Genomic DNA, 25,131 nt, shown 5'->3' on the forward strand with positions numbered 1-25,131 from the left:
TGTTTTGTATACTTTGTAGAATCAGCACATTCTCCCAAATAAACAGTACCGTATAGAATAAAGAGTAGATGTTCTCATGCTTGACCAGGCAAGTATACCAATTTATTTATCAGGGAACACTGAAAAAAATTACTTATTTAGTAATATTAGTCGATATACTTGGTATATATACATACATACATACATACATATCAAATTGTGTTTATAAAATTGTACCATTTCATGATCTATCGTATTTTTCATTCTTCTCTACTATTTTTGTATCATTCCATAACTGCACTAAACGCTTCAGCATATTTCCAAAAGTTTGCGTGGCTCCCCCCCCCAATTTAGAGCAACCCCCTTTGTAGCTTTCAATTTTGAGCGACCCCCCAAGGTTCCTCCGACCCCCCCCCCGACGCAAATGCACCGTAAATAACGACGGCTTCCTTATCCGTGCGGTGTCACGACAGCGCTAACTCGTATTGTCAACAGTCCACAATGGACTAAAAGTAAGAATTGCCAAAAAGATTTCAATATATTTGGAAATGAAGATAATGGAAATCTCAGTGGGGAAATGGTAGTGTTAAATAATTTGCCAAAAGCGAGATAACTAAGTATTTATATAGTACTGGATGCACACGCACAAAGGCGCAGAGACCTTACACCGTAACCCAGGCATAACCTGTCCAAATAATGGCCAGCCTATAGCATGGCTACTGGCCATTCCCACCTGATATAGTTCGCGCCTCGAAAATCAAAGACTTAAACTTTTACCCAAACTTTCCCCAAGCAAACTTTCAAACATTCTATTTCAAAATCGAAATTCGGGGGTCACCGTGCAAATATTTTTACCAGATAAACAAACTACCCTATATTTACTGATATTTGAAATTCATAATGACACCATCCCAGTGTTATCGCTATGTGGGAAAATGAAATTTCCGCTTTTCGCAAAACTATAATTTATTAAGTCCGTAAGCTTCAACATGAGTCCCCCACATGTGTTAGGCCAAAATTTTAGTGTCCAAACATTTGTCTCAACATTAGTCCCCGAGGGGCATTCGACCTTAATGTATTATGCCCCAGTTGTAGACTTAAGTAGGCCTACTATCTTAGCAGTGGCATACAGGTAATTGTCCGACCTAAGGTTTAAAAATTTGCAAATGATTCGTTGCGATCTTAGTACATGTGTAATAAATTGTTCTCTTTACAGGGGATAATTTTCGTTACACTTATAGTATGTCCCAAAATATTATTTGCATATCTGTACCTGTGCCAAATCATGATTTCTTCTTTGACATGACACTTATTTTGCGTGGATGTTTGTGACATCCACAGATTTACTAACAAAATAAACTATCGTAGGACACCCGTGCGTTTTTACGTCAAATGTGAATCTGTAATACATCGTATAGGTCACCCGTGCGTTTTTACTTCAAATGTGGATCTGTAATATGGAAACTCATCGCATCCTCCTTTATCTCTTCATCATGCAAACCTCGTAAGGTTTAGGCCGACATAACCCACCCTGGACTGGTTCGGTCGACGGTGGCACTGTGTTCTCTGGCAACTTGAAGTTGTAATGTTGCATCAAGACAGTGAAGAACAGGAACAGCTCCATCTTGGCTAGCTGCATTCCCAAGCAGATCCGACGACCTTGGAAATGAGGAAGGGTACTTGATCAAAACCAATTAGATGTATATCCAGCTGACTAATAACACGGCACGTTTAACTTTCAAAACTGACCTTCAAATTATATTGACACATAATGACAGGACGTTTTTTGAATACCGCATATAAAGGATACATCTTATTCCTCCTTTTTGTCATCATTGTACTCTACCCTGTTCCTAAAGTAAAGAGCGTGATTTATCTTTCTTCTGCTTTCCTTAAATTTTAATTCTGACTGACCCCTGTAGCAAGTGATGTGGTCGACAGTGTTTCATTGCTATTTCCCAAGTGATGATGAACTCAAAGCAGCATTTTCATCTATGCTTTATTTTATTTTATTACTCATCCAACACGCACACCCAATTACAGGATAAGGTACCAATAACCCAGCACCCAATGGAGAAATGAGGAGTAAAGTGCCTTGCTCAGGGGAACAACACCGTGCAGGAGTCTCGAACTCACCGTCCTTTGACAGTGACTCTGTTACTCTTGACCTACAGGGAACTGAGTAATTCTTGTTGTTGTTGTTGTTGTTGTTGTTGTTGTTGTTGTTGTTGTTGTTGTTGTTGTTGTTGTTGATGATGTGATGATGATGATGATAAATATAAAAAATATTAAAAAACAATGTGTCATTCCTTGCTGTTGTTTGTCGATGTTGTATACGTAGATATTGTAAAAGAAAACTGTAATCGTGACAAAAAAACGACGTAGGTCGCCCAACGTCACTCCCGTCCTAGGACGGGAGTACAATTATCTACAACATCGACAACAACAGCAAGGAATGACACATTGTTTTTTAATATTTTTTTATATATTCATCATCATCATCATCATCATCATCATCAACAACAACAACAACAACAACAACAACAACAAGATTACTCAGTTCCCTGTGGACCCACAGGGTCTCGAACTCGCCATCCTCCGATAGTGAGTTCGGTACCCTAACCACTGTCCAACTGGACCATCTCTTAACTTTTGCAGAAATAATTTAAAAACTTTCTGATTGAACATTGTACAGCTTCACTCCATACTCGCATATACTCACAAAAATACAACTTACCAATACCGAATGGAACCAGCTCCTCCCTTCTGATAACACTTCCATCTTTTCCGAGAAATCTCTCAGGCTTGAAGACCTCCGGTTCTGTCCAACGCTGTGGATCGTGATGAACTGACCAAAGATTTGGTAGGACATAAGTGCCCTTCGGGATGACATAACCTCGCAGACTATTTTACATCGCCAGATGTAGCGTGGGGGAGCGCTAACGGCACAATGCTGCTAATTCTCTGGATTTCCATCAGCGTCGTCTCCGTGTACGGCAACAAGGGCTGGTCAGCCATTGTAGGCCGTCGTTCACGACCGATGACTTGATCAATCTCATCGTGTACACGGTCTTGTACTTTTCCATACGTGGCCATGTAGAAGATAGCCAAGTTAAGGGTGACGGCTGTTGTATCGGTTCCTGCCATCAGTAATTCTATTATAAGCACAAACAGATTTTCTATATCCATTGTATCGCTAACGCCGATTTGCTTCGGACGAGACATTTCTTTCAGGTAAGCACTGATGATATCATTGGCTTCCCTCTCGGTGTCCAAATTCTTACCACGTTCTTCTAAAATCGGATTCAGTAGTTTGTCGTAAAGTTTTTTCGCTTTTTGAGAGAAACTCTTGTGCTTGTTATGTCCTGGTAAGTACTTCAAAAATGGAAGAAAATTTAATGTGGCTGCGCCCCCTTTTGACGCAGACGCCTTGTTTATTATTTGGAGTAGTTCGCCCAATTGACCGTCATCATACGCGTACTGTTTATTCAATGCAAAACCCAGTATAATGTTACAAGTCGCTGCAGTAAGCTCGTGAGCAGGGTCAATAGGACCGCCATCGGTGGCGTCCCAGGTGGCAATTGTCTTCTCGACTTCGTTGAGAACTGTGTCTTCAAGAACGCTTTTACCCATGCCCTATGGCGTGTAATCCATGCCAAAATTAACACCTTACATTTTGAGCCAACCTACATGCAACTCTCACGAAGGTACATGCAACTCTCACGAAACTGCATGCGATTCACAAAGCTACACGCAACTCTCGCGAACGTGCATGTACGGTGGCCCAAAACTACCTGTTCTCCGCATTCAAAGTCTGCGTCGCATTCAATTGTTTTTCTCTCACATATGTCTCCGCATTCAAAGTCTGCGTCGCAATCAATGTTTTTCTCTCACATAAGCTTATGTCTCCGCATTCAAAGTCTGCGTCGCAATCAAATGTTTTTCTCTCGCTTATGTCTCCGCATTCAAAGTCTGCGTCGCAATCAAATGTTTTTCTCTCACATAAGCTTATGTCTCCGCATTCAAAATCTGCGTCGCAATCAAATGTTTTTCTCTCACATATGTCTCCGCATTCAAAGTCTGCGTCGCAATCAAATGTTTTTCTCTCACATATGTCTCCGCATTCAAAGTCTGCGTCGCAATCAAATGTTTTTCTCTCACATATGTCTCCGCATTCAAAGTCTGCGTCGCATTCAATTGTTTCTCTCCTAGATGGGTGTCGCAGGCAGTGATTTTGTCACCAACACATGAGGGCGCTGGCAAGTTTTTGTGAGCGTGACCCTCGCTCCATGACCCATGATTGCAAAAAAGATTCCGGAAAAAGTATCACTCTTTCAGTATTCGTGATCGCGAAAAGCTCATTGATTTCGAAGGTGAGTGACAAAGTTATTCATTGTATTGTAAGCTTATGGGGTTAATGATCTAGCCACCGTCTAGCCCTGGATGTATTGGCAGTTGTGGGACGGGCTGCTGTTTTACATTCGGACGCTCATGTGGGACCCATTATGATGCGCCCATACTGGTGAGCAGCGTACCCCCTTGCCTTGGCTAGATCATTAACCCCATAAGCTTACAATACAATAAATTACTTTGTCACTTACCTTCAAAACTGAGCTTTTTGCGATCACGAACACTAAAAGAGTGATACTTTTTCTGGATGCAATCACGGGTCATGGAGCGAGGGTCACGCTCACCAAAACTTGCCAACGCCCTCATGTGTTGGTGACAAAATCATTGACTGCGACGACACTATCCACAGGCGGCCCAATCACTATTAATAAAGCTTATTATTGAGTTTTCTCAGTTTTCTCTGTCAGTATCAGTCCCTCTCCTTTTCTTCATGCTCTGACTGATCGTAGTTGATAAAATAAATGACTATATAGCCTAACCTAGCCTCTTGACTCTTTATTTATTTTACACCCCATTACAAGGATGTTTATCTCTCATATACACATCTTGTAATTAATTAGTCAACACAACTAATCATGCTAATCCGTGGACTTATCAAGGGTTGGTGAACATTGGAAAGATATATGGGGTTCACATCTAGGCCCAGGGCCGGCCAGAACTAATCCGGCAGAATGTGAGAAGATAAGCTAATCTTTTGTCCGCGTTCACATTACGTTCAACGCTGTCCTAGCCTAGATCATTTGGTAGCGTCTAGCCGACCTTTGACCTTATACAGGTCACAATGGCTGTCTTCGACAACAGGACCATGTTCGTCCTGTTCTGGTTGTTTTTACGATTTTTGCGATTGAGACGGGACATTATTATTATCAGAAACTTTTTTGAATTCGGACTTCAAATGTTTCATCTTACGTTTGCATTGATCTGGGCTACGATCAAACCCATGCTCTGACAAACGCTGTGAGATGATATTGTAGGCGATTCGATCCCTTGACGTGCCGTCCATCAGATTTTTCACCATATCTTCGTTCCAAATGCCTAAAAGACACTTGATTTCTTCCGTAGCCCAGTTGACTCCTCGACTCGCTATGTCTAAAATGATACTGAATCGTCGAATAGGTCAAAGACTACACTGCATGTCAACTACAGAGGGCGTCAACTGGGACCTGAGTCGGACAAAACGCGTTCACATACGCTGTTTACTGCTCGGCCAGAGACCTGGGTCGGCCACAAACCACCCCTCTCGACTAGGACAGAAATTGTCCGGACAGTGGCCGGCCAGAACCGTTCACACCTGTTTTTTGGTCGGCCACGAACCTGGCTAGGACAAGGGCCTAGTCTTTTTGGCTGATGTGAACGGCCCTATAGAGATGTAAATGAAAAAGGAGTTTTAGTAACCTTTCCTATCTTTCGCGATGTTGACTAACCTATAAAATCCCTGATAAGTCCACGGATTAGCATAATTAGTCATGTTGACTAATTAATTAGAAGATGTGTGTATATGAGAGATAAACATCCTTGTAATGGGGTGTAAAATAAATAAAGAGTCAAGAGGCTAGGTTAGGCTATAAAGTAATTTCTTTTTATTTCCTACGATCAGTCAGAGCGTGAAGAAAGGGAGAAGAACTGATAGAGAAAACTGAAGAACTGATAGAGAAAACTGAGAAAAACTCAATAATAAGCTTATTAATAGTGTTTGGGCCGCCTGTGGCCCATCTAAGAGAGGAACAATTAACTGCGACGCAGACTTTGAATGCGGACACATATGTGAGAGAGAAACAATTGAATGCGACGCAGACTTTGAATGCGGAGACATATGTGAGAGAAAAACATTTGATTGCGACGCAGACTTTGAATGCGGAGACATATGTGAGAGAAAAACATTTGATTGCGACGCAGACTTTGAATGCGGAGACATAAGCTTATGTGAGAGAAAAAACATTTGATTGCGACGCAGACTTTGAATGCGGAGACATATGTGAGAGAAAAAACAATTGAATGCGACGCAGACTTTGAATGCGGAGACATATGTGAGAGAAAAACAATTGAATGCGACGCAGACTTTGAATGCGGAGACATATGTGAGAGAAAAACAATTGAATGCGACGCAGACTTTGAATGCGGAGAACAGGTAGTTTTGGGCCACCGTATGCATGCAACTCACGAGGCTACATGCAACTCACGAACTTGCATTTTGAGCCAACCTACATGCAACTCTCACGAAGCTGCATGCGACTCACCAAGCCATGCAACTCTCACGAAGCTGCATGCGACTCACCAAGCTACATGCAACTCTCACGAACGTGCATGCAACTCACCAAGCTACATGCAACTCTAACGAACGTGCATGCAACTCACGAACTTGCATGCAACTCACGAAGCTACATGCACTCGCGACCAACTCGCGAACCTGCATGCAACTCGCTCGAACCTCATGCAACTCTCTTGAAATGCATTCGCTTTTGCGCTGCGACTTATTTGAATCGGACTCCCTAGATTACCTTTGAAGCTCAACTCATTTTGCTTGAAGCTCGTTTTTGAGCTGAACGCATTCGTGTCGGGGGAAAGTCCGTGTGAAGGGGGGACTTGGTTGGGGTAAACCAATTTTAAATAGGGTCTGCTGCATGCTGCCTTCGATTTAAATAAAGGCACTTCTGGGTTGAGAAAACCATACGTGAATTGGAGTACACTATGTCGGTTAACGTGTGTGAATGAGGTTCTATCGTATTTTATTTGACTCTCATTTTACTTCAAGTAGACTGTGCCACAATGTGGTTTACAATAAACCAACCCATCATTAAAGTGACTAACTTTGCTCCGACAACGCGGAAGCTTATGAGACGTCACAACGCGTCATACCAACGTCATATGACGTATTCAGATGTGTTCTGCCAGTGAGCCAGGGGATCTGAAAAAAATGACCCGACATATAGTATATGCAGTGCAACAAGCAACTTGAGTTGCCCGTCGCATTGCCTCGCTCGTTTGTACGATGTCATCGTGTCACTCGATTACCATGGACGAAAACAACAAGTGTCTGCGCAGCGTAAAAATCTCCGTGCTGTGTGAATTTATCTCTGCGCTCATGGAAATTCTCCGCGCTGTGTAAAATCTCGGTGCTCTTAAAAAATCTCCGCTGTGTAAAATAAATCGTGGCGGTGTGTAAAAATCTCGGCGCTGTTGAAAACTCTCCGTGCTGTGTAAAGATCTCCGCGCTGTGTAAAATAATTCGCGGCAGTGTGTAAAAATCTCGGCGCTGTTGAAAACTCTCCGCACTGTGTAAAAATCTTGGTGCCTTTTAAAATTTCTCTCTACTTTTACAATTGATTTAAATAATCTAGGGAGTCCGATTCAAATAAGTCGCAGCGCAAAGCGAATGCATTTCAAGAGAGTTGCATGAGGTTCGAGCGAGTTGCATGCAGGTTCGCGAGTTGCATGTAGCTTCGTGAGTTGCATGCAAGTTCGTGAGTTGCATGCACGTTCGTTAGAGTTGCATGTAGCTTGGTGAGTTGCATGCACGTTCGTGAGAGTTGCATGTAGCTTGGTGAGTCGCATGCAGCTTCGTGAGAGTTGCATGGCTTGGTGAGTCGCATGCAGCTTCGTGAGAGTTGCATGTAGGTTGGCTCAAAATGCAAGTTCGTGAGTTGCATGTAGCTTCGTGAGTTGCATGTAGCCTCGTGAGTTGCATGCACGTTCGCGAGAGTTGCGTGTAGCTTTGTGAATCGCATGCAGTTTCGTGAGAGTTGCATGTACCTTCGTGAGAGTTGCATGTAGGTTGGCTCAAAATGTAAGGTGTTAATTTTGGCATGGATTACACGCCATACATGCCCAGTCTCTTGAGCGTGGACAAAGTGAATCGCCGATGCTCCCGCCAGTTGGCATTGTCCGGTACTCTGACAATGCCTGAAAACAAACATTTACATGTATCAGCATGGGGTACATGGCCGTCTCCAGGGGATGAGGTCAGGGATGGGTGTCTTGGTCTCAGCACGGATTTCTTGTTGCCGTTTCTTTATAAAAAATAATTGCGACTGTGACATTCCTAGTGATGCTTGGCCTTAGCACTGATTTTGTAAAGATTTTCTTTTTGTTTTCTCTTTCATTGTGTCATGTTATAGCCCTGTGATAACTGTTAGCTATGTTTTTTTCCTTTACTGTTTTCGACGCTATCACTGGATTAACTAGTGTATAACAGCACAAAAAAGGTTGGTAATATAATCTTAGATATCAGAGTCAGAATTATTAAAATAAACAACGGCAAGAAGAAAAACATGCTGACACCAGGGCACTTTGAAACCTTTGGACGGACTTGTTCGCTCTTCAGTGACTTGTCCTTGTTTGCCCACAGGGGGCCCAGTTATCTGGTTGTTGTTGTTGTTGTTTGTACGGTTTTTTATGTTTTTATCAGTCGTGTTGTTATTGTTGACCAATACAATTCAACTGACATAACTATTGTGTTGTTGTTGTTGTCGCTTTAAACATAATGTACATGTCCTAAGAAATACTACAAGGACGCTATCATTATTTGACCAAACGCAACTCTCTCCCAACGTACACTCTCTTCACACGTGTCAGTACATAAAGTGAGTTTTCATATCAAATTAAAATTTTCATAATTTTTGCTCAACTCCTAGGTCTGATTTTACACCCTTATGTGTTGAAATATTTAGTATTCAGCTTATCAAGGCAACCTCCACATGTGCACTTATATTGCTGGCGTTTGCGTTTCAGTCAAGCTATAAATTGAAGTGTGAGTATTAAAATAGCACAGCAGCATATTCATATACTCAGGCTGTGTTTACGTAGAATGCGCCTCGGGACATATATTTGGACTCTCAAATTATTTTCTGATCTACCACTTGCTAGGATTCATTTTGAAGCCCTTTGAATAGGAAAAACGTTCACCGTCTTAGTTTTTTGAAAATCGAAAATATCATTTTTATCCATTTAGTTAATATAGGAACGGCGGCCATTTTGAATTTCAAATATTGGTAAGTCTTGGGTAATTTGTTTCTCTACTACCAAAATTTAAACGGTGACACTCGAGTTTTATTCTTGATTTTGAAAAAGATTGGCTGAAAGATTCCTTGAGGAAAATTTGAGCGATTTTGGATGCTGGGCTATCGCGAGCAGACTGTGAACCTTTCAGCGCGTCCGCTAAGCGCACAGAACGACCCCACAGAACGAAATTCAACCCGCGCTGCGCAGTGCACGTGGTAGAAATTTTACGTCATCAGCATAATTTCACTCAAATTCACCGGTTTTGGACTGACCATGATTTACTTTGTAAAGTACTGAATGTTGAGAAGTATATATTTTTGTAAAAGCTGTAAAATATTCTCTTCTTTTTCCTCGTGTTGACGTAAAGGTGTTTTGAGGTCAAAGGTCAAATAGCGTCCAATGCAATAACGCCTAAAGTTATTGTACTCCATGTCAAGGTTATTGGACTCTGCGTCCTCTGATACCGAAACTTACTGTACGACGAAACTCAATAGGTTACAGACGTAGGTGTATAATAACTCGCTTTTCAATGCATACTATAAAGTGATTTCAAGATATTTATTATTAACGTAAGAGCCATTGGGTGACTATCGCATCTGAAAATGTACAAAAAATCCGATACCCTACATACATGATATACCCAATGCAAAGTTTGTGATCCTTTTATTTGTTACCTGTAGTCTTAAAGTGTATTGCTCACAAATTTATACCCCTCTGTATAAAGCTTGCTGGGGATCCTAGCTGATCGAACTTGAGCTTCAACGAGAACAAACAATGTTTATTTTGGACGACCCTGTCGACCCGGCCTCGATTGTCCTTTTGTTGAAGTGACTTAGTCAGTGCAAAATGACAATTGACTCACCTTTGTCGAGGGGCAAAACGCGATGGACATTTGTTGGGCGACTGCTGAAGAAATCACCTTTACCGACAAAGGCTTCCTTGATGGCGTCGTAACTATTCAAAACTACAACAAGACAGCTCCCGAGATTCAGGCTATATACATCACCGTACTTCCTGCCCAGTCGATTCAAGACTGCGCTTGGAGGTTCACTCCCCAAGAGCAGTGGCAAAGAACCGACGATAGGCCACCCTAATGGCCCCGGTGGAAGATTACGTCTGCGTGTTCGGAATAAGAACAGCCAGGCAACTATGAACAGGGTAAATGTCACGATCAAGGTCGTGCCAACGTCCAGCTTGAGGTTAAAAGACATGATGGCTGGCGTCTCGACAATACTATATTATTTGTGTTCAGAGAAAGTCAAAGGTTAACTGTACACGTGACTGGGGTCACAATGAGGACATATTTTTTTTCTTCTCATTTTCAAGATTTGAAATAACAAAAAGGTCTGCATGCCATTAATTGTTTTCAGTAAGAAAGATCTCATATCTTCAGTTGGGAAGAATGGTTATATAGGGCCATCACATGACTGTTGGACATTCGTACGTTCCATACACTCGATATCATTAAGTCTGTTAAAGCCGCAATCCTCAATCCCTCGATTTCGTCTTGGTATTAGTAATAATTGACTATTACACGGTGTTAGTACTTGATCATACTTTGCAAGTTTTATCAGGTTAGTCAATTTGTTTCTAGGTATAGCTGAGTGACAGCCCGAGTCCAGGTTGTTGTCTTCGGTATCCTCGTAAGTCGAGAACAATAAGAGGAAATTCATCTGTGCCGGTAGCTGATTACTGGTAATTGAAATTTTGATCTCAACACACTAGATTTTTCTCACTGAAATTTTAGGTGTAAATTATCAAAAGTCTATGACCCAATTTTGACACAATGTGTCCGAAAGGTCACGACATTGAGATCGGGGTATTCTGCTGGTGCTGGTTGCATGTTGCAGCCAAAAATTTCATTGACAAAAATCAGACTGTATAAGATCAAATGTTAAATTGACAGTAACTAGCACTTTAAAGGACGTTAAGAATCACCCATCTGTAGACTATGCCAAAGTTTGCATTATACCAGGTGATTAGCATGTATCTGTTTTAAAGAAATCACAAAAGCGTGACAGCAGTGACCATCCTTTCTGCGTGTAGGCGATACTGAAGGTAATTTTTCATCCTTTCTGCCATCCACAGTGCATTAATGATGTCCTCTTCGCTATGCTTATTGCTCAGTAGTTTGCGAGTTTTGACGTTAGTTTGTTCAGCGTATGCCCTACAGCGCATAAATTATGCGTGTGTTGTGCGAGATTGCATTGCATACAACGTTTAAACTACTGTTCCACTCACTTTGGTACATATTGCTTAAGATCGTCTAGATAGAGGCTGTCGTCTCTTTACCGGCGATTCTGCACACTGTGCGCTTAGTATGTAATGCCTGTATGTTATTTGAGATAGTGTCTCTTGTGTCCTGAGCTTTAAAAGTATGATTTAAAGTTGATTAGCTTTCTTGTTTCTCAAAAAATAGCCTTATATTGGAATTGAACAATGGGAGTAATCTTCCATTTAAAGCAATCAGTAATAACATGAATTAAGAGAAGTTAACCTGGCGGCAGCAAGTGATAAGGACAGATATTTACGATTGCGTAGTTTCGTTTTAAAGTACGCCTATTTATTTGACTCGTTAGCATCTTGCACATGAACTTCTTTGATTGTAGGAAACTGAGAGAGAGAGAGAGAGAGAGAGAGAGAGAGAGAGAGAGACAGAGAGACAGAGAGACAGACAGACAGAGCCCCTCATTTTCTTTGTACACACCACCTTGGTTGTCCCTCTATAATTCCTACAAAAGTTCTTTTGAAGGCAATCTCGTTCAGAATTAGTATGTTAGAAGTACGAGTGTTTGTGAAAACCACAGCTGCGTCTGTACTATCGAGCTCTACAAGACGTGACGAGTGACAGAAGTCCCGGCGTATTGATGTTCACAATGAACCGTTTGCTTATTACCATATACAAGTTAATCGGCAGATTGCTAAGGCTGTCAGCATATTTATGACATTTGGTATTTACGACAACATGCAACGTAGCACAGTCAACCTGAATAATTGCACACATTTGAACATCAGAGAGATTTACACAATGTGTACCTGTGACGACTGTTGGAAATCTCACATTTGCAAATGCAAATGCAATAAAGCAAACACTGAGATTTACATGATTTCATAAAACTGTATTTACCTCGTATAATATGTGCCAAACAAACATATGGAAAACGATTTAACAAGGGAAGGAAGTACAACACAAGTTCCAAATTCTTCCCAAATGCAACTTCCATTATTCCGGATTGATGCCCAGGATGTGTGTGTAGTTGCCTTCATGCCGGAAAATGCCGAGAGAGTTTGACCGGTTAAGAAGGGCTTGACTACGCAGTTTCTGCGTAGTGAAGCGTCATTACGTATTCATGGTGACCCTGGCCAGCTGTCAATATCTTTGGGGGCTTTTGTCTTTTGGCCTGCTTTGCATATGCGTCGTTGGACACGACCTGCCAATCACCCAGGTAGTCAATTAAACTATTAATTGACTGTTTACCGACCCAATTAACACTATCCAGCAGTATCAGTCATATTTTAATCGCGTGGCCCGGGTGGGCACAACGTAGGAACGCGTGTATTTCTATGTGTACGTTTCACTTATGGTGTTGTTTGTACCATGGAGGTAGGAATGTTTGTACCATCGTGCGTTTGAAGTAAGCTTACTTGTTTCACCTACAGCATTACCTTCAAGGTGACAGGCTTACTATTAATGTTCAGTATCATTGCACCGAGTTCTGCCCACGGTGAAAACCACCTGTTTTGCCACGGTCCCTCTGTGGAGGGACCGTGGTTTTGCCTACTAATTACTGCCCGTCGCTGCCCGTCCTGATGTAGCCTATCTATAGCTACAGTAATCAGTCATATATAATACCCCGCGCCTTATAATTTTTATATAAACCACAGTCTCTCTATCCACGAGGGACTGTGTATAAACTTATAAAATCATAGTCCGTGCCGTAAAATTGTTGACTTTCGATCCGATATACAGGTTGATCGTTGAATCGCACCGGCGCATCCATGTTTACTTGCCCCATAAGCTTACTACTCTGCAAAGGGTGGGCAGATGGAATTCCTGGGCCAAAAATGAACACCGGGGCGAAACTTTTTGTGAACCCATGTGAAAACATAAATCATTTATCAGTTTTGATATATACTCCTAAATTGTAAGTTGATCATGGAGGTACCTCCATGGTTTGATCAAAATCGAGACCACATTCAAGGGCTATGCAGACTGTCCATGTACGCACACACAGTGACAAGAAGGCGGCAAACACCTACTTACCAAGCACATCGAATCGGCGAAAAGAAGCATAAAAAAGCTATAGGCTCATCGCCAAAATAAACGCGCCAAGCGCTAACAAAAACCCATACCGAGCGGCCCTTTTCAGGGCCACCAAACACTCCAAAAAGAGAACTACCCAAAAAACCCCATAAAATGACATAGAACACACAAACACTTAAAAGAAATAACAAAAATCGTACACATAAAATAACGTGACAGAAAAAATGGCCGTGGAAATAAATCAGCTATTTCCAAAGAAAAGCCGACAACAACATGAAATTCAACAACAACCTATCATCGCTCAAACTATGAAACTCCGAAAAATAGTACTAGGCAAAGGCCTTAAAATTAATTCGGACGCCAACAAAACCAAACAGAATAAAACCACCTCAGGATTTCAACAAATAAAGTCGTAAAATGTGACTACGCTACATCGTGAGACACAAACAATCGCAACAACACAAATTCAAAGAAAAGTCAAATTGGGCTCCACAAACAACAAACACCAAAAACTTGAAAGCTATCTGAAGTTGCTAAACTCGCACTTCTAGAGATACCCTTTCAAACAAGGAAACAAAACATGTCGCGTGCTAAAAGAATCGCGATAAACCAGCTTGCAAACAATAGACAAATTTCGGGGAAAAAAACCCTCGACAAGGGTCGGGTTTCGTCATTGTCAACACAAACGATTACGTACTCGAATGCGAAAGACAATTACGCAACACTCAGTATTATACAACAAGCCAGAACAAACAGTAAACAAAGTAACGAACTATGAATCAAAATGTACGAGAACAAGCACATCAACCAGGATACTTGTGAGTATCTTGATCCAATAAACATAAAATCCGTACCCCCAGTGGTACTTATTGCCTAAACATTCACAAACCTCCGCAAAATCTAAAAGACACACCAGTCAAAACAAAATTTACCGAAGTAAAGAAACATAGAACAAACAAACCGAACCACCAAACGGACTCACAACGTGACCAAAAATTAATATACTTGCCTCGCTAATCGAAAAGCAAGACCACTAAAATGCATTAAAATAAATTTTCACAAACACAAACTAAGGAAAGAATCTACACCGCGACTGATGAGAAACCACACCCGGGTTTCGAAACGCAAGCGTCAAAGGGCGACTCTATCAACTTTTGTAACAACATAGGTCCGGCTGCGTCTCGCCATAAGCTTTCCCCACACAAACAAACATTACCGTACACACTAATCCAAACTTCTCTACAAATATCCAAAGCGAAACAAACATTTTTATTAACACACACAATCGGATAAGAATGTAGGAACACATTTTCGAAACGAATCAAACACAAACTCGACACAAAAACATTTAGGATAGTTAGATGGGGAGCCTCTTTCACATTTTTTACATCTCGCTATACTGTCTATGATTCTAAAAATAAAGTCATCTGCCACTTTTTCTGTATACGCGGTTTGGCAAAACTCATCTCTTCGATCGAAAGTCGGGCGATTTCATGGTTCTTTGGGGTACGTCGAGCTTAAGGAATGTGGTTATATTCGCGATGTTTTATTCGAAATTATTTATTTCTTCTAGGGCAAATGCACGTAATTCATGCTGTTGGAAATACTGGCCGCTCATAAACAAGACAATAAACTCGATATCTGTGCATCTTTACTTTTATTGTCAAAGTACCATCGACACCCAAAAAAACCCCAAATGGTTCAGTCCACGTGTGGGTTCAGTCCAGGTATTTGCAACGCCAGTCACCTAGGCGACGGTAATCCGCACCACTTATCACCATCGGGAAGGTACTCCTCCCCCTATACCACTGGCGATCCCACCCTCCAGGCACTGCGTCATTCGACCAGGCATTCCCAAGCAGATCCGACGACCTGGTAAATGAAGCAAGGTACTTGATCAAAACCAAGCAGATGTAGCTTAATGTATATCTAGCTGATAAAACTGAAGATTTATAACGAGGCAAATATGACTTTCAAAACTGACCTTCAAATTATACTGACACATCATGACAGCACTATTTTGTCAGCTCTATCGATAAAGGGTACATATTATTCCTCCTCTTTGTCATCATTGTTCCCTACCTTGATCCAAAAATACAGAGCATGAATTATCTTTCTTATGCTTTCCTCAACATATAATTCAGATTGACCATTGAAGCCAGCGTTGTGGTCGACAACGTTTCATTGGCATTTGCCAATTGATAATGACCTCTATGCAGAACTTTGATCTCTTGACTTTCGCAGAAATAATTTTCAAAACTTCCTGATTGAACATTTTAAAGCTTCATAATCCATACTCGCATAAACTCACAAAAATACAACTTACCAATACCGAATGGAACCAGCTCCCCACTTCTGATAACACTTCCATCTTTTCCGAGAAATCTCTCAGGCTTGAAGACCTCCGGTTCTGTCCAACGCCGTGGCTCGTGATGAACTGACCAAAGATTTGGTATGACATAAGTGCCCTTCGGGATGACATAACCTCGCAGACTAACATCGCCAGATGTGGCGTGGGCGAGCGCTAACGGCACAATGCTGCTAATTCTCTGGATTTCCATCAGCGTCGTCTCCGTGTAAGGGAGCAAGGGCTGGTCAGCCATTGTAGGCCGTCGTTCACGACCGATGACTTGATCAATCTCATCGTGTACACGGTCTTGTACTTTTCCATACGAGGCCATGTAGAAGATAGCCCAGTTCAGGGTGACGGCCGTTGTATCGGTTCCTGCCAGGAGTAATTCTATTATGAGCACAAACAGGTTTTCTATATCCATTGTATTGTTAACGCCGATTTGCTTCGGACGAGACATTTCTTTCAGGTAAGCACTGATGATATCATTGGCTTCCCTCTCGGTCTCTAAATTCTTACCATGTTCTTCTAAAATCGGATTCAGTAGTTTGTCGTAAAGCTTTTTCGCGTTTTGATGGAAACTTTTGTGCTTGTTCTGTCCTGGTAAGTACTTCAAACAAGTAAGAAAATTTAATGTGGCAGCGACCCCTTTTGACGCAGACGCCACGTTTATTATTTGGAGTAGTTCGCCCAATTGACCGTCATCATATGCGTATCGTTTATTCAATGCCAAACCCAGTATAATGTTACAAGTCGCTGCGGTAAGCACGTGAGCAGGGTCGATAGGACCGCCATCGGTGGCGTCCCAGGTGGCAATTGTCTTATCGACTTCGTTGAGAACCGTGTCTTCAAGAACGCTTTTGCCCATGCCCAGTCTCTTGAGTGTAGACAAAGTGAATCGCCGATGCTCACGCCAGTTGGCGTTGTCAGGTACTCTGATTACGCCTGAAAACAAACATTTACACGTATCAGCATCGGTAACAGGTCCGTCCCAAGGGGATGGGGTCGGGGATGGATGTCTTGGTCTCAGCATTAGTTTCTTGTTGCTGTTTATTTATAATAATATTTGCGACTGCGACATTCCTAGTGGTGCTTGGTCTTAGCAATGATTTGTAAAGATTTTCTTCGCTTTTTCCTTCACTATGTCATATAAGGGAGCCGTCATTATCTACGATCTGGGGGGATCGGACGAATGTGGGGGGGGGTCACTCAAAAAATTTAAAACTTCAGAAGGGGTTGCTCAAAATGTGGAATGGAAGAATGGGGGTTACTCAATTTTTAGTGCGCAACAAATTGAAACACTTTTTTGATTGCACCATTGCACACATAAATTTCTCAAAATTTCCGATGCGAGAGGGGGAGACCCCCTCTCGTGCTCTTCCCTTGGGGTGTTGTAACAGTGTATATTAAAAAAAAACAACAAATTAAAAACACCTCTCAGATTGCACCAGACTGCACCATTGCACACACCATTTTCTCAAATGTTTCAAAGGATCTAGGACAAAACTGAACTGTTGTGAATTAATCTTTGATTATCAAAGAAACATATATTTTAATTGACTTTAGTTCAATAACCATTTTAACATTAACCATACGGTATTGAGCTTTTCATTAGAAGCTGACAGCTGGAGAAATGACACAACAAGGTCAATGATTTTCCATTGCTGCGTATTCTTTGGTCTTCGATCTCTGGCAAACTGAGAACTATTTTTTACAAAACATATTATCGATGTTTTGTTAATGTTGTTGAATATTGTGACTCAAACACGGGTCAGGCAAAAAATGTACTAAAAACATTAGTGTTCAATGTCATTTTCAAACAATTTTACTGATTGCAAAATAAATTGAAACACCTCTCAGATTGCACCATTACACACATCAGTTTCTAAAAAATTTTCGATGCAAGATACATGTAGAGGAACCCCACTCTGACATTTCCCACTCAGCCTTTTGCCTGTTCTCCCCATGAACTTTAAAATTCTGGCCAGTCAGATATCTTAGTGAAAACCCTGTCATGATACGCATCCAAGTTTAACAATACTATATGATTGGATACTGGTTATAGCGTCTGTATTTTGTTGTCACTTTGAATTTCATTTTGTTGGTTTCACCTCTTTCAACCGTCTTGAGATAACCGATAATAATCTAGCAGGGTACATCAGGATTTGAAAGGTCTTTACTATTGCCGTATTTTTATAATGTTACAAATATATGTATTTGTATTTAACTTTTTAAAGAGGGGCTTCAGTCAAAATTTTTGAGTTAGAGAAGGGGGGTTACTCAAATTCATCATGGGTGGCAGGGGGGTTACTTGAAATTTCAGAGTTTCCGATGAAATTCCACCGGACCCCCCCTCAGCGGGCGTAAATAATGACGGCTCCCTAATAGCCTGTGAGAACTGTAAGCTATGTTTGTGCCTATACTGTTTTGGATGGTATCACCGGATTAACTAGTATATAACAGCACACCAAAGGATGGTAGTTTAATCGTATCACAGTCAGAATTACAGCGCTTGTCTTTTTAGTGTGGAGTTTCAGGGTTTGGCACACACGGGTTTCTTGACTGTAACGTACAAGTTGTTGTACTCCGACACATAACATCAAAGGATGCGTCGATTGCCGCACGTTCTCTTATCATGCAGAATGTTACGGAGCTATAACACTGTAGCAGAACTTTTACCTAAGAGTGACAGTAATCTTTCCCGATACAGGCGTATGATTGGTTCAAACCTTCGCAGTCTCGGTCAAACACACCGGAAGACTATTCCATTTAGGCCAAACATCAAGGGATGTGATTTGCACTAAAGGGCGTGATTTTTACCGAGAATATTAAAATAAATGCAAAAATTGAAACTATTTGTTATGAAATTGACTAAACATTTATTTGTATTGTACCCTGAAGGGTAACACTCACTCAGTGTAGCCAGGTTTGACTTCCATAACGGAAACCACCTGTGTATTCAGTGTTCATCAAAACTTGCACATGAAAACTTGTTTCCGCCAACTTTGCTCTCTGAGAGCAGCGGCGCAGATAGGCAGGCAAAGATTGAACTCATTGCAATAAACCAGGGCTCGAAATTAACTTTTTACCCCTGTAGTCCACTTGGGCTACCATTTTCTGAAGTTGGTAGCCCAGTGACAATGGCTGGTAGTCCATGAATATTTTAGTTTAGGTATACTGTACTTGTTCGAGTATAAGCCCCGGTTCAGCAACACAAAATAGAAGTAAAACTAGGGGCTTCAACTCGAGAAACCCCAAGTTATGTGTCACGGATGCTTAATTTATGCTAATTTATGTACATTTTAACACTTTCTTTCACTTTCAAAATCGGCTTACACATCCAAAGAAATTGTAACTTTAGTAAAGAAAAACAGAAAAAAATATTCTCATGATCTTTATGAACTGGCATGCCTTGTTACACTCGAGTCTCTCTATACAGAACGTAATACATTGATACTGATCGACAACCATAGATCATGTAGATAAAAGACAGCGAAACTCAGCCAAGCTTAACTGGCACAGTGTTTTATATTACTATTTCAAATCAAACTGATTACACAATCTCTTGATATAGAAGTGACAGTTTTGTGAAATTTCAGCATCAAACCTCCAAAACTTGACACAAGTACGTCTTGTATGCTGCCGATCAACAGCATATAGTGTGAACTGGCAAGTAAAGACTGCACACGGAAAAGCAACTCAACATTCTAGTATCAAACGCTCTGCATCTTGTGTAAAAAACAACATAGAAGAGAAAACTGTTACGGCAATAGTCACCAGAAAAAACTCTTCACAGATGAAAGGATAACTGTTTCAAACAAACGATACTGCATGTTGACTGCATTTAGCTCGTCCGAAAGTGACGGATATCGCACGTCAAGTATTTCATGTCTCAGGCTTTGGTAGTCCATGTGGGCTACCATTTCATGGACTTTGGTAGCCCCAGGGAAAAGTTGGTAGTCTGTGGACGCGGGACTACCGCTAATTTCGAGCCCTGCAATAAACAAACATGAGTCTAGTACCAAGTCCAAGTCCAATACAGGGGAAAACGCAGACAATTTTACATAACCCTTTGGACTCGTACCACGAGTCCTAATTAACAGACGTTTGCATGGATGTGGCTAAGAAGTTTGTGCACTGGCATCTCTGCTACACGAATAAAGTGCGCCGCGTACCGGAGTTCAAATCCAAACCGTGCGGGTAAATTTGATATGTGTTTTGGTTATTTTTCATGGGGGGGGGGGTGTCATCAAATTTTTTCGTCTGACAAAGGGGGGGGGGGGTCATCTTTTTTCACGAAAAATGCAGGGGGTCTATATTTTTTTGGACACCGGCGACAAGATTTTGCCGGCCCCCAAGGCCGTAAAAACTGAACGGTCCCTAACGGAGGGCTTCTCAGATTTGATGGCTTCTATGAACTCAACTTCAACGTCCAGTAACACTCTTTGTCGACCACGGCGATAGTTTCTAGGGGATTTACTGAACCGGTCTTGCAAAAATGTACCCAAATCTTCTTTTAATACGGTCGTTGCTGCCAATCGCAATTTCTTCGCTGTTTGTACATATGATCCACGAGGTACAAAACCAGTCGCCTGATCACCACCTATCTCCTCTATTTCGTGAACTACTTATTGCCGGAGATCACTGCTGGTTGCCTTTCCACGGGTGTAGGTTCTTCCCCGTGTATTTTGCATTATTTCGATAGATTACTCCAAGGCGATAGCTATACGAAGATACGACGATCAAACGTGGGTCCTTTTCTGTTCAGACCGACAGTTGTGACCGTTAAAACAACTCGCTTAAATTTGCATGCAACAACACTGCACTGTGCGGCATTCTCAGACGAAGACAGAAATGAAAACGTGTCGTCTGTCTTGGATAAAATGTTGCATTTCCGTCTGGTATTTCTTTGTGTCGAACTGTAAACCTTGGCTGTGCCAAACAAAAAATCCGTGTGTGCCAAACCCTGAAACTCCACACTAAAAAGACAAGCGCTGTATCACAGTCACAATTATCAAAACAAACAATGGCAACAAGAAACCCGTGCGGAGACCACGGCACTTCGAAACTTTGGGAGGGCTTTTCAGTGACTTGTCCTTGTTTGCTTACAGGGGCATTTATATGGTAGTTGTTGTTGTTTGTACTTTATGTTTCTATTAGTCGTGTTGTTGTTGTTGTTATTGTTGTTGACAATAAAGTTCAACTGACATAACTACTGCGTTTTTGTTGTTTCAAACGTAATGTAGATGTCCTAAGAAACACTAAAAGGACGTTATCAGTGTTTGACCCAACGCAATTCTCTCCAAACGTAAACTCTTTTCACACGTGTAAGTACATAAAGTGAGTGTACATTGGGAGAGAGTTGCACATGAGTCACTTTTGAAATGTTAATTCGTTTTAGACCCCTCAATACCATAAAAACACTTTCAAACCCCACTTTACGATAAACAATATTCAAAACTCCCCAATGTACGGCCAAACATTTATCAAGCAAACAGTATCAAACTAAAATGTTGATAGCTCTTTCCAGTACTTTTACTCAACTTTAATCTCTAGTTTTACATCCTTACGTGTTGAAATATTTAGTACTCAGCTTATCAACGCAACCTGCACATACGCTCTAATATTGCTGGCAGTTGGATTTCATTCAAGCAATAAATTGAAGTGTCAGTATTAACATAACACTGGAGCATACTCATACTTAGGCTGTGTTAACAAGGTTCAACATTTCAACACCATTTTAATAAAATAGATACAAGAAAATGATGTTGATACACAGAATAAAGATTTTGAGTAAAAATATTAACAACATCGGTTCTGATAATTTACATTTTGGTTACTTTGCATGGACAATTACATGTAACACGTTTGGTAATTTGGAAGAATTTGATCTTCATATTGTTCAAAATTCTCAAACGTGTTACGTGCGCTTTAGCTGAATATTGCAATATTACAAAATCATTCATAAAAACAAGTGTATTTCTTAAAAAGAAAAGCAGATGAGCTTACATTTGCAGATTAAACCGACATTACTTCACTATCCAATTATCCAAAATTAGTTTTAATCGTGTTGATTATGTTCTTTAAAAAAATTTTACTCACAAACATGATAAAAAGCCCATGTATTCACCTTGTCAAACAGCCTGTACAATATGTTTATTTTCAGAGTGTAGATATTTGGAAGGGACAGTAGCTACAATTTTTGTTCATATTTTTCTATATTTTTGCTATCAAGTGATGCTTGCTCTTAGTTTGTTTTACTTCTTGAGAACAAGTCTTTGGCTTGTCAACAGTTGGTATTATATACAGTCAGCACGAGCCTTAGCTGTAGTTCAAATTTATAAAGTATACAGCTTGGGTTGATATTGGAAATGAATACTTGTGTTACAATACATGCTATGCTATGGGGAGTAGAACCGGAAACTCTGATTAATACGTAGACTAAAGATATTACAGCTTCTGTCCCCTGTTTACGTCTACTTGTGTTTTTCCTATGAAAATTCAATGGCATTCATAGTAGTTTAGATTATTCCAAAATAAAAGTCAGGAAATGCTATAAAGTGATTCAAAGATATCCATTATTATTAACATAAGAGCGACTGGGTGACTATTGCATCTGAAAATGTTAACTTGAAAAAATTCGATACCCTCTATACCCAATGCAAAGATTGTAATCCTTTTATTTGTTACCTATGGTCTTAAACTCTATTCCTCACAAGTTACCCCTCTCTATGAAGCAAGTTGGGCTGGCTGCAGCTGCTATATAGCAGCTGTTGAAACGCAGCTACATGTCATACCGGGAAGGCCGCGTCTATGCAGGTCACCAAAAGATCAACCCCGCCTTAGAAATGTCCGTGGCGGGGTTGACTTTTGCTGACCCACATAGACGCAGCCTACCCCGACAGCTGCGTTTCCACAGCCAGGTCGTTGCTGATCGACCCGGGGCTTCAACGAGAATAAATAACACTATTTTTGAATGATCCTGTTGATCCTCGGCTGTCCTTTGGTTTGGGTGACTTTATAATCAGTGCAAAATGAAGATTGACATACCCACCTTTGTCGAGTGGCAAAACGCGATGGACATTTGTTGGACGACTGCTGAAGAAATCACCTTTACCGACCAAGGCTTCCTTGATGGCGTCGTAGCTGTTCAAAACTACCACAAGACAGCTCCCGAGATTCATGCTGTATACATCACCGTACTTACTGCCCAGTCGATTCAAGACTGCGCTTGGAGGTTCACTCCCCAAGAGCAGTGGCAAAGAACCGACCATAGGCCATCCTAATGGCCCCGGTGGAAGATTACGTCGGCGTGTTCGGAATAAGAACAGCCAGGCAACTATGAACAGGGTAAATGTCACGATCAAGGTAGTGCCAACGTCCAACTTGAGATTAAAAGACATGATGGCTGACGCCTCGGCGATACTTATTTAGGTTAGTGAAAACCAAAAGGTTAACTGCATGCACACATGACTGGCGGGGTCACAATGACAGGTATTTTTCTCATTTTCAAGATTTGAAATAACAAAAAGTTCTGCATCCCATAATTATTTGTGTTCATTAAAAAGATAACTGCCATCTTCAGATTGTAGATTTTTTCACTGAAAATTTTGGTGCAAATTACCAAAAGTCTGACCCAATTTTCACGTCACATGTCCGAAAGGTCACGACATTGAGATGGGGTTATTCTACTGATGAAGGTCAACTTGTAGTGCTTGAACGGAAAATTTCATTGACAAAAATCTAGTGTGTTGAGGTCAAAAGTTCAATTGACAGTAAGATACGGTGAAGTTATTAAAACCAGCCATGCTGGACGAACACTAGCACTGTAAGCGGATCTGTAGGCTGTGCTGCTATGCTATGCCAAGACTGTGCTGCTATGCTATGCCAAGACTGTGCTGCTATGCTGTGCCAAAGTTTGCATTACACCAGGTGATTAGCATGTATCTTTTTTTAAAGAAATCACAAAAGCGTGACAGCAGTGATCATCCTTCTGTGTGTTGGCGACGCTGAAAGTAATTTTTCATCCTTCCTGCCATCCGCAGTGCATTAATGATGTCCTCTTCGCTATGCTCATTGGCTTTGCAAATTGGTACATATTGCTAAAGATTGTCTCGAGCTAGAGGTTGTCGTCTCTCTACCGGCGATTCTACATAATGTGCGCTTACTATGTAATGTCTGTAAGTTATTTTAGACAGTCTTTTGTGTCTTGAAGTAAATGGGCAAGTAATGGTAACTTTTGATAATATTTTCACCATTTTTATTTAAATGTTAACCATAACTCCTTGTGCTATTCCCCAAAGCATGTTGATATATATATTATGAACTCAGCTCTTACGTGTGTAAACTGCATTGTTACTGTCGACTTCTGGTCCGGACTAGAATTCAAATGTAAACAATAATGCATTTTACACATATTCTTGAAGGAGTAGAATAAGAAGTTGCAATTAATAAAAAACAATGACAAAATCAAAAAGTTAGCATTACTTTCCCTTTACATAAATGTACGATTAGCTTTGTTCTTTCTCAAAAACAGCCCTGTATTGTAATTGAACACAGGGAACAATCGATCATGATTCCAGCAAAGAGTAACAACATTCATTATTTAGGTCTGTGATTAAAGATGAGTTCCATGGTGGTGAAAACGTAAAAAGCAATGTGGGTTGCCACTCTAATTACAAAAGGTCATTAAATAAGTCAATTAGTAATTTATCGACAGGATGTTGCCAAATATTTTTGCATTCTATTATAACACTGACAGATTATCACGTACCACATTTCATAAACGATACTGCCAAGTGTCAATGAACTGTATTACAACACTGTGAGATCAACATCTGTATAAAGTTTCATCGAATTTGATGAAGTGTTTCTGGACATATCTTTCTAATAAGGAAAGCTCATTACATATGTAAATTAAATATTAAGTAACATAACACTGCATAGTGTCTTTATTCAATGTTAAAGCAGTGTGAGCTCAACATCTGTATCTTGTTTCATGAAATTTGATGAACCGTTTCTCGCCATATTACGAAATTACGAAAATTCATTAAATATGCAATCAGCAATTAATGGACATGACACTACTACATATTTTTACATGCCATAATACTACTTGAAGATCAACATC

The 25,131-nt window shown here is 40.8% G+C and overlaps 1 protein-coding gene across 2 annotated transcripts; it reads right to left on the reverse strand.

Annotated features, from left to right (window-relative positions):
* Nucleotides 1-1,349: 1,349 nt before the first annotated feature.
* LOC139115803 (cytochrome P450 2U1-like) lies at nt 1,350-23,465 on the reverse strand. 2 transcript variants are annotated; one of them, XM_070678172.1, is made up of 3 exons: nt 23,056-23,464; nt 15,978-16,946; nt 1,350-1,638 (listed from the first exon to the last, which is right to left on the reverse strand). In XM_070678172.1, the coding sequence occupies exons 1-3, from the start codon at nt 23,402-23,404 to the stop codon at nt 1,460-1,462; spliced, it is 1,497 nt and encodes a 498-aa protein (XP_070534273.1). In that variant the 5' UTR covers nt 23,405-23,464; the 3' UTR covers nt 1,350-1,459. The 2 variants fall into 2 exon arrangements, with proteins under 2 accessions (XP_070534273.1, XP_070534274.1); XM_070678173.1 differs by lacking the exon at nt 1,350-1,638 and adding an exon at nt 14,901-15,523 and having other exon boundaries at nt 23,056-23,465.
* Between the last annotated feature and the right edge of the window lie 1,666 nt (nt 23,466-25,131).

This window comes from Ptychodera flava, chromosome 17 (assembly GCF_041260155.1).
Source record: "Ptychodera flava strain L36383 chromosome 17, AS_Pfla_20210202, whole genome shotgun sequence".
Classification (NCBI taxonomy): domain Eukaryota; kingdom Metazoa; phylum Hemichordata; class Enteropneusta; family Ptychoderidae; genus Ptychodera; species Ptychodera flava.